Source organism: Acinonyx jubatus, chromosome D1 (genome assembly GCF_027475565.1).
Source record: "Acinonyx jubatus isolate Ajub_Pintada_27869175 chromosome D1, VMU_Ajub_asm_v1.0, whole genome shotgun sequence".
Classification (NCBI taxonomy): Eukaryota; Metazoa; Chordata; class Mammalia; order Carnivora; family Felidae; genus Acinonyx; species Acinonyx jubatus.
Genome location: NC_069390.1, coordinates 98,326,631 through 98,341,363, shown reverse-complemented (window position 1 = coordinate 98,341,363; position 14,733 = coordinate 98,326,631). Strand labels below are relative to the sequence as shown.

The 14,733-nt window shown below is 47.1% G+C and overlaps 1 protein-coding gene and 2 pseudogenes across 11 annotated transcripts in view; all 3 read left to right on the top strand.

Moving 5' to 3' along the window:
- The first annotated feature begins 392 nt into the window (after window positions 1-392).
- LOC106966527 (SNRPN upstream reading frame protein-like) lies at window positions 393-649 on the top strand (annotated as a pseudogene).
- A 161-nt stretch (window positions 650-810) lies between these two features.
- LOC128311648 (small nuclear ribonucleoprotein-associated protein N-like) lies at window positions 811-1,462 on the top strand (annotated as a pseudogene).
- Window positions 1,463-6,403: 4,941 nt separating this feature from the next.
- CEP164 (centrosomal protein 164) overlaps window positions 6,404-14,733 on the top strand; it is a 66,857-nt gene continuing 58,527 nt past the window's right edge. For 10 of the 11 annotated variants that reach the window (XM_027036601.2, XM_053204060.1, XM_053204056.1 and 7 more), the window contains exons 1-2: window positions 6,404-6,538; window positions 11,935-12,047. In XM_027036601.2, coding sequence (XP_026892402.1) covers window positions 11,966-12,047 — 82 coding nt within the window. In that variant the 5' untranslated portion in view covers window positions 6,404-6,538; window positions 11,935-11,965. Of the gene's footprint in view, window positions 6,539-7,383; window positions 8,195-11,934; window positions 12,048-14,733 lie in introns of those variants that run through there. The other variant, XM_027036595.2, reaches the window with a different exon arrangement.

Here is a 14,733-nt window from a genome sequence, read left to right as displayed (position 1 = left end):
CTCAGGGTAAATGGCCACTGTCAGCTTCCAAGTGTTACCGCTCCAAGGGGTGTCTGTATACTGACTGGTCAGAGCCGAAAACAAAAATCTTCATAGCCCTGATAGCTTCATGGAGAAAAGCTATATGATTACATCAACATATTATTTAACAAGTGTGGAAAGCTGTTGTTAAAATTCAGTAGTTCTGATAAAAGCGAAGGTGGAACTTCTTAAACACGATGACAGAAAATCGTAGAAAACATGAGAGGGACGGGCTGAAACTATCCGCGCCAAAGGCAGGTGTAGCAAAGGGAAGGTCCCTGTCACTATTCTTCTCCCACATAGTTTTAGATCAGCCTAGCTAATTGAATAAGATGAGAAAATGAAACACATTCTGTAAATATTAGAAAGCGGGCAGGGTGCAGCAGTCCCCGGAGACGCCTGATGGTCTGTTTGATCGAGTGTGCCAGGGACAGCTTACACCTGGGATGGACTGAAGAACAGCAGGTACTCGACTTGGAAGTCCAAGTCGAACGTAGAAGGACAGCCTTACTCAGCAACCAAGAGTCAGCCGTGTCCAAGGCGATCTCAGCAGCAGCAAGTCCCTGTGATGGTTTTCCAGGGGGAACCGAGACTGGCATTCTTAGCCGAGACACCAAGAGGTGGTTAAACCAGTGCTGGAAAATCCAGGGAGCTGATTTCCAAGTGAAAAGCCAGGCTCCATCTACTGTTTGAAGCTTCTGCCCCAAGCTTGCGTTGTTCGTAAGAGAACCTGCATCACACCTTAATCCGTAGCCTTCCTTTAGGTCTTAAGGATCCTGAAACGCTACCACAGACATTGGATTTGGTGGAACAGCAGCCACGACTGAGGGGAAGAGCAGCAAGATGCTGCAGCACATTGACTATGGAACGAGACGTATCCTGCAAGGTGGCCAAATCCTCACTGGCACCTGTAAGGCTTTTGACGAGCATATGAACTTGATCCTCTGTGATTGTGATGAATTCAGGAAGATCAAGCCAAGGAATGTGAGGCAGCCAGACCATGAAGACAAGCGGGTTTGGGGTCCAGTTTTGCTCCAGGGGGAGAACTTGGTTTCCATGACGGGGGAAAGACCCGAAGATACTGGCATTGCTCGGGTACCACTTGCTGGACTTGCAGGAGGCCCTGGGGTTGGCAGGGCAGCGGGCAGAAGAGTGCCAGCTGGTGTTCCAATTCCCCGGGGCTCCTGCTGGATTAGCAGGTGCTGTCTGAGGGGTTGGGGGCCATCCCAACAGGAAATGGCCCCACAGGGAAGAGGCGCTGTGGCAGCTTCTACAGTTGCTGCTGCTGCCAGCATTGCTGGAGCCTCAACTCCATGCCCACCAAGATGAGGGGCCCCACCCACGCGTGTGGGCTGAACACCACCCCCTCCACGTATTGAGGCTCCTCCTCCTGGTGTGACGCCACCTGTGGGCCCACCGGTTGGGTCTCCCCCCCGCTTGAAGGTTGCCAACAGGCATGCCTTGTCCAGGAAGGAGACCCCCTTCTACCAGAAATTAGAAGTGCACCCCCCCCCAGGAATGTATCCGCCAAGATCCTGGGATGCCGTTGACCCTTCTTAAGTCACTTTTCTCCCTGCAGTTTGTCTTGTGGAACCGTGTACAGTGTTTTGGGAGCTTTTGTTCCCTTGTTGCTGCATTAATATTGGTTAATAAAATCACAGAGCAATTTAAAAACATATAGGAAAGCAAAGGAATGTTTGTTTGCAGATTATACGATATGAACAGGGAATCCTAACCAACAGGGTCATTGGACGCATGTTTGAAAAGAAAAGTCAATTTAGGGGCATCTGAATGCCTCAGTCGGTTAGGTTGAGTGTTTGACTTCAGCTCAAACCATGATCTCCCTGTTTGTGAATTCGAACCCACCTCAGACTCACTGCTGTCAGCGCCGAGCCTGCTTCAGATCCTCTGCCCCCTCTCCCTCCCCCTCCCCCACTTGCGCTCTATCAAAAATAAACAACTATTAAAAAATAAGTAAATAAAAATCAATTAAAAATCAGGAGATCAATGCATGTGTGGGAATTCTGTATATGATAAAGATGACATTCATCTCAAAAGGAGACAGATCTGTTATTCAATAACTGTTTGGGGGACAATTGGCTATCCATTTAGAAGGAAAGAAAACTAAATCTCTATCTCATGTGAAAATAAACTTCAGATAGATCAAATGGCTTAACATGAAAAATAAAACTACAGAAAAAAATAGAGGAGTATTTAATAATTTTATGTTAGCAAAGGTGTAACAAAACTCAGTTTTGTTTTATTTTAATGGGCAGGCTTGGCTACTTAAATTTGTTTTTTTCGTGTTTATTTTTGAAAGAGAGAGAGAGGGAGACAATGAGAACTAGTAGTAGAGGGGAAGAGGGAGAGGGAGACACAGAACCTGAAGCAGGGGCCAGGCTCTGCACTGTCAGTACAGAGCCCAACGTGGGGCTTGAACTCACGAACCACGAGATCATGGCTCGAGCTGAAGTCAGATGCTTCGCTGACTGAACCGCCCAGGCGACCCTTGACTGCTTAAAGTTTTAAATCTTCTACAGAGTCAGACTTGTGGTATTTCAAGTGTGGTTCTTCCGCTTAGAAACTGGGCAGACTCCAGGTTAGTTACTTATCCTTTCTAGTGGTCAGTTTTCTCATTTGTAAAATGGGGATAGCAGTAGTATATTCCTTGTGATGTAAGATTTATTTATTTATTTATTTTAAGATACTTTATTTTTAAGGGCCCCTGGGTGGCTCAGTTGGTTGAGCGTTTGACTTCGGCTCAAGTCATGATCTCACGGTGTGGACAGCTCAGAGCCTGGAGCCTGCTTTGGATTCTGTGTCTCCCTCTCTCTGCCCCTCCCCACTTGTACTCTGTCCGTCTCTCTCTTAAAATGAATAAACATTAAAAAGTAATAAAATATTTTATTTTTAAGTATTCTCCATACCTAACATGGGGCTTGAACTCACAACCCTGGAATCAAGAGTCACTTGCTCTACTGACTGAGCCAGCCAAGGGCCCCTTATAGCGTGAGATTTAAATGAGATAATTCACATAAAGCCCTTAGAATGGCATCTGGTACATTGTATATGCTTAATAAAGCCTAGCTATTAGTGTTATCACTACACCATTTACAAAATTAAAAATAACATTTATAAAGTTAAAACATAAGTTACAGACTAGGAAACAACATTTGTCACATAATAAAGAAACAAAGGCTTAATGTCTATAATATACAAAGAGCTTCTACAAGTCAACAAACCCCCCAGTCAACCTAGTAGAAAAATGAACAAAGAATGTGAATAGATAACTAAGAGAAGAAATTCAATGGCCGGTGAACACGTGGAAAAAAGTTCAACTTCATTAACAGTGAAAGAATGCAGTCACAGCAATATTTAGATACCATCACCATTTTTTTTTTTTTTGCCTCACATTGGAAATATTTGGTGTTGGTGAAAGTGTTGGTTGGATTAAAATTATTCTATTTTAGAGAGAAATTTGGCAATTTCTATTGAAATGTAAAAAATGTAAACTCTTTGAGCAATGTCACTTCTAGGATCCTATCCAACAAATGTAACTGTATTTCAGCATGTGTCCAACACAAACACTTTGGAAACAAAAATAAACGGTTATCAGTAGGGGAAGGAGACACTCATTTAATGGACTCCTACTGAACCTTTATAAAGAATGAAGTAACTCATTATGAACTCACCTTGAAAGATGTTAAGTGAAAAAAGCACATTGTAGAATAACATATACATTATGATCTCATTTATGCAAAAATTAAAAAGTATGCACATGTGCATATATATGTATGCATATACATTTACATCTGCATAAACATTAAAAAGTCTGGAAGGTAGGAACCCAAATGTCAACAGTGGTTTCCTCCGAAGTGTGAAATTCCCTCCTTCATTCAGCTTATTTATTCACTCAGCAAATGTGTATCGAGAACTTACTACATGTTAAGCACTGTTTTAGGCACTGTGGATACAGCAATGCTAAAATGGACAAAATCCCTGTCCTCATGCACTTTACATTCTATACAGGGAGAATGATGGTAAAGAAATAAAATATACAGTATTACAGATGGTGATATATACTATGGGGGAAGGTAAAGCAGAGAAGGGAGAAAGAAGGGAAGTTTGCAATTTTAAATATGGTGGATTAAGGGGCTCCTGGGTGGCTCAGTTGGTTAAATGTCTGACTCTTGGTTTCTGCTAGGGTCATGACCTTGCAGTTTCTTGAGATGGAGCCCCGTGTTGGGCTCTGTGCTTATAGCTTGAAACCTGCTTGAGATTCTCTCTCTCTCTCCCCCGCTCACGCTTTCTCTCTCTCTCAAAATAAATAAATGAACATTTTTTAAAAAATATGGTGGATTCAAAGAGTAGAGGGAACATTTCACACCTTTATATACTTAAAAAATGGTAGGATTAACAAACGTTGTTACTTCTTATTATGTGGGTGATTTTCTGTATATTACAAGTAAACAGTATGAAAAGAGAAGAAAAAGTTCTAACTGAAATTTCTGACTTGGGGGTATGGCATAAATTTGGGGCCAATTTAGCTTTATTCCTCCCACATCTTTGAGTGCAGAAGATAACATATGCGTATGAACTTCTCAATCTCTCTTCCTTATTCACTGGGTATATTACTGGCATATCAATTGGTGTGTCATTTTTGTTATTTCCCCCCAAAGATTTGTTTTCTTAATTATGTTTGCCTAAGGGTATTTTATAAATTGGTTTGCACTTTGAAGAACAAACCAACAGGGAAACCTGATAAAATGCAAATTGTTTATCTGTGCGGGGTAATCCCATTAGTCCCTTGGTGACCCTGATTTTATTAGCTCTCCCCACGAGACAGAAAGGGATTCATGCTAAGGAATGAAAGTTAAGAATTTTGACGGCAATCGAAGTCAACCAGATTGATTACAAGTTCTTGGACACAGAGACCAAGTCTGCCAATAGTGTTTTGAATATTGTTTTGTATGAGGTCTGTGGAGGATGAGCTTGTGAACCCTTGGAGTCCCATCCCAGTCTGTCCCCCTGACCCCTCAGTGAGACTTTTAAGGAGTGTGAGGAGGAAGGGGGAGCACGGTTGGGTCGTCTGCAGGCAGAATAAAGGAAGTACAGGCAGAGCTGCCGCAGAAAGAGCCGGACTTAAACAAGAGGAATACATTCTGGCTATCTGGTTTGGATCTACAGAGACAACAATCTGAGTTTTGCATTCTGCGATCGGGGGCACTGGTACTCGTTTTGGGAGATGGTAGGAGCCAGATCCACCTCTACAACAGAACCAGTCAGCAGCTGCTCCAGGGGACTCAATGTCTTCAACCCCTAAGTTCACTTTTCAGTCTCCCAGTTCCGCAAGGATGTAAAATGGCCCTGAGGTTGAGAACACTTGAGAGAAAAGAAGATTTGCCTTCCACGTAAGCAAAATGAAGCTCTTTGGAATTATATTAGTAGCAACCTTTCTGCCAGACAGAGCTTGTAGAACGGCTCTACATTGCATCACTTGTTTCTTCTTAAACAGACTCTTTGAAACAGGTATGACAGATGTTATCCTCACCGATGTTGCAAACTGAGCCCTGTGCTCTGGTTGAAACGACAAACAACGGAAACCAGGGTTCTTAAGTCCTGGTCAGGCGCTATTTAATCATAGCACGGGAAAGCCAGTTCTTTTGCAGGGGGTGGGGGTGGGGTGGTCTCCTCTCCCCTTACATTCACGTTTCTTTTGTTTATTAAAGCCTTAATGGGTTACTGATGATCAATGTGTTATTCACCTGCCATTAATCACACTACTTAAAAAATGATGACGGGTTGTAGGGGGAGCACCTGGGTGGCTCAGTCAGTTGAGCATTGACTTTAGCTCAGGTCATGATCTCACGGTTCATGAATTTGAGCCCCACTGCTCACTGCTGAGCAGTGCAGAGCCTGCTTCTGATCCTCTGTTCCCCTCTCTCTGCCCCTCCCCCTTTTGCTCTCTCTCTCAAAAAAAAAAAAAAGTGATGACAGGGTGGCAGGGTGCCTGGCTGGCTCGGTGGGTGTACCATCCGACTCTTGATCTCAGGGTGGGGAGTTCAAGCCCCACGTGGGCGTGGAGCCTATGTTAAAAAATGATGAGGGATAGATTGCCTTAGTTAATTCACCTTACTATTAATACTGTGAATGCCCCTTTCCTGCCCAGGAAGAAATTCCCCTCATAACCAAATTCAGAGCTCTCTTATGACCCCTTGTGGCCCCTCTATCAACTATCTTGGACTACATCTCCCATCGTGCAACGGGAAACGTGCTGCACTCCTCCGTTACCCGACGGGACTTCTAACCAATCCAGTGTCACAGCCCTTGTTCAGCGACCTATTGGCTCTGTGTAGAGGCGGGACTCTTAGTTGCTAGGTTGGTACTCTTTCCGGAAGTGGTTGTTGGCTGCCGCAGAGCAACACCCCGGCGTCCCTGGAAGCGGGGAGCCGGGGTGGCACTGCGGAAGCTGCGCGGACCCGGGAGCGGTCGTCCAGTGCCTCCCGGGGCGGGGGGGGGCAGGTGAGGACCTCCTCGAGGGGGCAGGGGAAAGAGGGAAGCCGGAGAGTTGGGGCACACTCGTGTGCCCGCGAGCGGGATGAGCACGAGTGTGGGCGGGAACTGGAGGGACCAGTGAAGAAGGAGCGGCCGGACTAGAGTGCATCCATCCAGAATCTCCCCGAGTGGCGGAAGGGACGCCGGGCTGGCCTGGGGTGCGGGCGAGGGGCGAGCGCGAGTGACAGCGGGCGCCGGGCTACGCCTGTCAGCCGGCCGGGGCGCCCCTTCACTTGTCCTGTCTGTGGTTGGAGTGTGAGGCCCGGCCTCCGAAGCCCGCTCGGATATCTCTTCTGGGGAGGCTTCCCCGGTGTCCGAATCCAGGGCTAGCCCGACCTTCTGACGTCTTTGGGTCAGCTGGGGAAGTCAGGAAGTTTTTGGGTTTTGTTTTTTCCTTTCCTTGCATTGATTGAAAAATCTACCTCCTCCACTTGGAACCGCAGCCCTCACTTGGCTTCCACGACTCCTCGCTCCTGGGTCTCCTAACTGAGCTGTCTGTGCAGGCCTCTCCCCTTTCTACTCACCGTAGCCCATCTCTGGGTGATTTCGCCCAGACGTTCATTTAACTAGAGTGGGCTCAAGTCCAGACCTCTTTCCTGAGCTCAGGCCTGCCTACTGACCATCTCCACCTACATGCCTCCCCCACCGTCCTGGCGCCCCTGATCTGTGTCTCCTCCTTGTATTCCTGTGTCAGTGAAGGACTCCCCTGTTCACTCAGCCAGGTCTGCACCTGGAATTCATTCAGCTGCTATAGGCAGCAGACATTTGATGGGCATTTCCTATATTCTAGGGAGCATGCTAGGTGGGGCTGTTGGGCAAGGCATGGAAGAGTACAGATAATCAGACCGGCGGAAGTGCCCTGATTTCCCGCCTCCCTGCCCTTCACTTGCTGCAGACTTCAGGTCCTCTAATTCCGCCTCCTAATACCCTGAGCGTCTGGTCCTTCCTTTCCATTCTCACAGCCGCTGGCTTCGTTCATAATTTCTTGCCTGTGCTTTCAGGAAAGCTTCCTAACTGGTCCCTCCGCTTCTATTCTTGCCCTCCTCAAAGTAGTTCCTATGCAGCGGTCAGAGTATCTTTCTAAACTGCAGATCTGACCATGCCAGTCTCCTTTGTGAAGTCCTGTGATGGCTTCTCACCATGTGCAGGATACAACGTCCTTCCCAGCCCTTTAGACTGTGCTGCTTGCCTTCCACTGTAGATCTCTCTCCTGCTGCTCCTCCCTTTGCCCCTTGTGTTCTGGTCACGTCCCAGTGGTTAAGAGCTCACGATTTGGGGTCCCACAGACGCGGGCGCATGCATGTTCTGCTGTGCCTTTAACCTTTGGAAACTTGCCAAGTTCTTTTTTATTTAACCTTGCAGAGCTTCACTTTCCTTATTTGAAAATGGGGAAAATAATTTCCTTTTTTTATTTTTAAACTTTTTTTTTAAAAAAAGTTCATTTTGAGAGAGGGAGAGAATCTCAAGCAGGCTCTGACCTGCCAGCACGGAGCCCGATGAGGGGCTTGAACTCAGACACCGCGGATCACGACCTGAGCCGAAACGAGTCGGACGCTTAACTGACTGAGCCACCGAGGCGCCCCTGGGAAAACAGTTTCTACCTATTTGAGAGGAGGAGGTGAGATGATGTATGTGCAGTATTAGTACAGTTCTTGGAACATAGGAAGTGTTCAGTGAATCTAAGCTTTTGTTGCAAAATGAATTCTCTGCACCCACCATATTCTTTCCTGCCTCTTTGCCTTTGTCCAGGCTGTTTCTTCTGCCTTATATTCCCTTATTCCCTCGTCTTGGTGAGCTCCTGCTTATTCTTTAAGAGCCATCTCGTTGGTCCTGGACTCTGTGATGCTTTCCCTGATCTTCCAAAGTAACATTTGCAATCCTTACCTTAGTTTCCCGTTGTATTCCCTGTTACTTCCCTTAATGTGCTTAACACATTATATAATCATGTTCGGCTTCTCAGCTAGGGTCAGCTGGAGTTCAGGACCTTGTGTAATCACGTCTGTAGCCCCTAATAGCACAGTGCCAGCCCATGGTAGGTGTTCAGTAAGTGGTCATTGAATGTCCGAATGGCTTTCACTTATGTTCCCTGGTATTAGATCTGTCCTCTGGAACAATGTAGAATAAGCCTTTCACGAATGTAAATAGTAATAACAACAGCAACTCACATTTATTGAGATTATACTGTGTTTTAAGTATTTTACATATACTGGATAATTTAATTCTCCCGTCAATGGCGGTAGACATCATTCTCTCCATTTTACAGGTGAGAAAACTGAGGTGCCTTGCCCAGCTGGTAAGTGGCAGAGCTGGGATTCAAAGCCAGTAATGTTCCCAAACCTATGCTCAGTTCCCACTACCTAATCACTTACAGTGTCTTCCACCTTCTCCCCAGTGCCATCTCCAGGAAATCTTTTCTTTCCTTTATACTTTCTTTATAACTGTTGAGGCAGACTGGAAGCAGTAATTATACTGGGAACCCTGATTGTGCAAATGTGCATGTATGTGTGCTCTCCTAGTGTGCAGGTGTTTTTACTCTTCATTGCATCCCTAGTGCCCAGCCAAAGGTATACTTAGAGGCATCTGGGTGGCTCAGTTGGTTGAGTGTCAGACTTCGGCTCAGGTCGTGATCTTGTGGTTCGTGAGTTCAAGCCCAACATCAGGCTCGCTGCTGTCAGCACGGAGCCCACCTCAGATCCTCTGTCCGCCTCTCTCTCTGCACCTCCCCCACTCTCTCTCTCTCTCAAAAATAAATGAACATTTGAAAAAAGGTAAACTTAGGTGCTCAATAAACATTTCTTGAATGAATAAATGATCTCTAGTAGCCACTAAATGCAAATGATTTCTCTTCCCACCACCTCCTCCTTCCTGTGGTTCTTGCCCTTTTGGTCCTGTCCTTACCCACAGAAGATCTTTTTCGGTGGAAGATTTGTGTGAAATTCGAGTGACCCGTGATTCTGGGTTTTCCAGATTCTTCCTGACATTTCGATATAGCTAAGTGGGCATCCTGCCACAGAGAGATTTCACCTGCCCGATGCTTTCCGGAGATGGGGTGTATCTAGGGATGTGAAACATTTCTCAAATGCTCCGGGATGGTTGCTACAGTGCCTTGTGACAGGTCACAGCCTGTTGGACTGAACATCGGCTAGCCCCGGTGTTCAGGCCGCTAGGGATTCCTCCTTCCCCAGGGATTCTTTCCCTTTCTCCTTCCCTCTCCTCCCTAACTTAGAGAATTCAAGATTCCTGTGGCTCATTAAGCCACATCAGCTGCCCTGGTTCCTGGTGCTTCTCTGCTCTGCTTTTTAAGAGTCTGTGGCCCTGCTTATCTCTGTGTGTGTGGAGGAAACATTATGGGCTCCTAGGGTGTTAGGGGTTCTTAGGGTAGGGCACAGATCCCCACTTGGGTTTACGTACCGTAGAGGAGAATGCTTCTTCCATTAGCCTTTCTTCTTAAGGCATGAAATTGCTGCTTGGAGGTGTCATGGTGGGAATGAGAGGGGGCATAGCCTCACTCCCTTGGCTCCGTTGGACTGACAGAGGGAGCCGTTTCTTGTGAGTCGTAAGGCAAGATACCTTCCTGGCCCATCTGTCAACTCTCAGGGTACAGAGAGGGCCACAGTAACGATCCCTCATATATCCTTTGCTGTTTATCAGGAAACAGCAATCTTGGAACAGATTCAGAGCCACCAGACCTGGCCATTTCCTGAGCACTCATTACAGGACACATCCCAACTTCCTTTAACACATTTTTTTTTTTCAATGTTTATTTATTTTTTTGAGAGATAGACAGAGCCTGAGCAGGGGAGGGGCAGAGAGAGAGGGAGACAGAATCCGAAGCAGGCTCCGGGCTCTGAGCTGTCAGCACAGAGCCCAACACGGAGCTCGAACTCAGGGACCGCGAGATCATGACCTGAGTGGAAGTCGGCTGCCAACCCAACTGAGCCACCCAGGCACCCTCCCCCCCAACCTCCTTTTTTGATGACAGGGTCTTTCTGTTCACTTCCCCTGCTGTAAGAGGGCTGTATTTCGCTTGCTGTTCCAGGTGGAACAGTGACAGCTTCTGAAGAGGTCAGGCTTGTTTCTCTAGACTCCCGTCAGTCATACCAGCGAGGTGATGCCTTCTCAGGTGGGGGACGCACTCCAGCAGCCACTTTACAGGGGGCCTGCCTCTGCGTCACTGGGAGCCTCAGTGTGGGAGGTGCCAGAACGGGAGAGTTGTGACCTGGGAGGGAGGAGCAGGGAACGGCATGAGCTTGTCAGTTGAAGAATTTGAATTCGATGCTGTCCCATCCCCGGAGCTAGAAACCTTGGACTCAAGTTGGACTCTTTTCCACCCTGCGTCCCATCCCGCCCCTATTAACCCTACCATCACAGCATCTGCCCCTTCTCCATTCTCTCTGCTTCTGCCCTAGTTTAAGCCCTCATCGTCTTTCACCTGGATGGCAGCCGCCTCCGTGGTTTTCCTGACACCAGTCTTACTTCTCCAGTCCTGACATCCATCCCTGCCAGAGTTCACATCCTGAAAAAAGGCCGCCGTGTGCCACTTTCTCTCACCAAAGCCCTCAGTGGCTCCCCTTTGCCGCAGGGGAGAGTGGAGACTCTTTCACACGGTCTACAAGGCTCTCCGTGACCTAGCTTTCCACGCCAGCCCCTGCCCCGCATTCTGTATCCCGTACTCCAGAGCACCTTGTCTGCACCCAACATCCCCTCTGCCAGCTTCGCTCTCTCCACCAACGTGACTCTTGTCTGCCTTTGGTACCCAGCTCCTTACAAAGCCTTCCTTCCCCCTTCAGCGGGAATATATTCCTTCTCTCTTAGTACTTCTGGAGCAGGATGGTTATTTTTCCCCTTCTGCCTTCTGCTGTTGAAGTTGTGTGTGCTACTTCCCCTAGATTGTAAGCTCCTTGAGGGCATCATTGGGTGTAAATAGGGATGTGTGTTGAAGACAGTGTGGCTGCACTGGGATACTTTGCCGTCAGGGGGGATGAGGGTGTGCCGCCCTTTTGGTGTCACTAGGGTTTTCTTGCTGGGGGTCCTATACTGTGAGTTGTTTCTCCCCTGGTGGTGGGGGGCGGGATATGAGGTCACACTCTTGAGAGAGAGACCTGGGTTTCCAGCTCTTTTGTGACACGCTGAGTATTCAGCAAGCGTTTGGGAGATGCGTCTCAGGGAACTTTACGAGGTGCAGAGTCTACGAGGCCTGAGTTCTGAGCCATTGTTCCACCCTCCGCTGTCCCTGGAGTCTGGAAGATTTGCTAAGTTGGCTTGCAGGGTCTGGTCTGACCCAGGGGCTCCATGACCGGGCTCCAGTTTTTCTCCTTTTAAGGTGGGTCATTGATTGTCTCTTTGGATGGGGGTCTCCAGGACGTAGGTGTTCGAGCCCATACCAGTCATGGCCGGGAGACCCATCCGCATAGGAGACCAGCTGGTTCTGGAGGAGGATTATGATGAGACCTACATCCCCAGTGAGCAAGGTAAGAGGCCTGGGGTGTACTATAATAGTTCTTTGAGGGCAGGAATGGTCTCTGATTTAATTTTGTTCTGATACAAATCTGGTACATGTACAGGGCTGTTTGGTATATTTGGTTGGATCAGGGGTTGGGAAACTAACTCATGGGCTTCTCCTGGCCTGTTGCCTTCTTGTAAATAAGGTTTGATTGGAAAATAGCCATGCTTATTTGCTTATGTATTGTCTGTGGCTGCTTTCGTGGTACAAGGGCAGTGCTGAGTAGTTGTGAGAGAAACCGTATCACCCACAAAGCCTAAAATATTTACTGTCTGGCCCTTTACAGAGAAAGTTTGCTGGCCTTGGGTTAGATCAATGATTATTTTTAAATGTTTATCTATGTTGAGAGAGAGAAAGAGAGAGCGCGTGTGTGTGCATGCGGGAGGGACAGAGAGAGGGAGAGAGAGAATTCCAAGCAGGCTCCTCACTGTCAGTGCAGAGCCGGACATGGGGCTTAATCCCACGAACTGTGAGATTGTGACCTGAGCTGAAATCAAGAGACAGATGCTTAACTGACTGAGCCACCCAGGCACCCCGATGATTAACTTTAAATGAAAATATAGCGGCTTCAGGCTGGCTCAGTTGGTGGAGCGTGTGACTCTTGATCTCAGGGTTGTAAGTTCGAGCTCCATGTTAGGTATAGAGATGACTCAGAAATAAAATCTTAAAAAAAGGTCCATCTTTAAAAAATATACACGAAAATATATTAGAAGATACCATGAAATACATTGTGTCCTGAGGCCAGGGGTAACCCAGTTTCTTAAGAAAAAATACCTAAAGCAATGTTTTTTTTAAACAACAACAATAACTTTATTAACAATAATAACGGAATTTATTGAGTGCTCCTACATGCCAGTTTCTGTGCTAAGAACTTCACCTGTATTTCCTTTTTAACCCTCACAGCAACTCCATGAGTTAGGTACTATTATCATTCCCGTTCTACAGATGAGGAAACTGAGGCACAGAAAGGTTAAATCATTTCCCTCCAGTCACAGGTGTACTGAGTGGCACAGCTGGGACCCACACCTAGGTATCCTGACAAAAGGGCCTGCACTTTGAAGCTCTGTGCTGTGTTGAGGGGTGAAGATTCCTCTGAAATTGTCATGTGTCAGGGACCTGGGCACATAATTCAGGAGGTTTGCAGGCCTGTTAGAGGGAAGGAATCTTGCACTCCCAGAGCCCCCGCACTTTGCATAAAGCATAGGATTTTTATTTGTTTGCTGTATGAAAATTCAACATTTTTACATTAAATGTATCAGTCCGTTCTCACATGACCTCGGAATGTTGTATCATAGTCAGAAAAGCCTTCCTTCGCTACTGCACGGATAAATACTTCTCTCATGTTTTCCTCTGGGTTTGTCCCCACACCATGCGCGGCTCGGCCATCTTTCCCCCACTGAGTAGGTGCCAGCGTGTGTATTTTGCCTACTTATCTCCCATAGGACTGTCCGTTCACACGCCAGCACCATACTCTTAATTACTGAGGCTCGGTAATAAATTCTCTTTTTCAGGAGGGCTGATATGCCCTCGTGGCTTTCCCCACACCTCCTACCCAAGTTTTCGTGCTTATCTTGTCTTACCTCCCTGGGAACTTGCGAATCACCTTGTCTGGTTCTGGGGAGGGCTCTGTGTGGGAGAACGGTTGGCATTTTGGAGAAAATTGTGTTCAGTTTATGAAAGAGCCTAGGGAGGATTGGCATCTTTATGAAGCATCTTTCACCTGCCCAAGAACATGGTATTCCTTCCCATTTGTGTTTTGTTTGTGTTTTTCAGGAGTGACTTAAAGTTTTCTTCACGCAGGTTTTTACACATTTCTTGCTCAGTGTATTTCTTAAGTATTTTTTTTGTTTGCTCTTGTGAATGGGGACCTAATGATCTAAGGATGTTTAGAAAAACTCTCTTCTGCTCAGTTCAGGGTTAGACGGTCTAAGCTCAAGCCACCATCTCTCTCCTGAGACTGTCAGTAGCTTCCTATTAGCCTCCCTGTGTACACCCTTGCCCTTCGCAGGGGTGCTCCATCTCGCACCGGAGTGTTCTTCTTACAGCGTAAAGCAGATCACATCAGGACTCTGCTTTTAGTAGTATTCGTTATACTCAGCATAACACTCTTAATGGGGTGTGCAGGGCTCTGCGTGACTCTGCCCTGTCACCTGGCCAGGTTCACGTGGTGCCACTCTCCCTTCCTCGCTGCCACTCCCATGGCGTTTCTGACAGTCCCCAGATGGGCCAAGCTGCTGCTTGCCACAGGCCCTTTGCACCTGCTTTTCTGCCTCAGTGCTCTTTCCTCAGTGCTCTGCATGGCCAGATCCCTTGTCTCCTACAGGTTTCAGTTGTGTTCCGTTCTGAGAGGTTTCCCTTGACCCTTTCTAAACGAGTGCCCCCTTCACCTTGAGGTTCTCTCTCTCATATGTCATTTACTTCCTTTATTGCCTTTATCAGAAACTATCATTTTTTGTATATTTATCTGTTCTTTTTTTTTTTTTTTTTTTTTTTTGAGAGAGAGCGAGCAAGAGAGTATGGGGGAGAGGGAGAGAGGGAATCTCAAGCAGGCTCCATGCCCAGCACAGAGCCTGATGCAGGGCTTGATCTCACCACCTTGAGATCATGACCTGAGCCAAAATCAAGAGTCAGACGCTTAACCATTTACAGGTGCC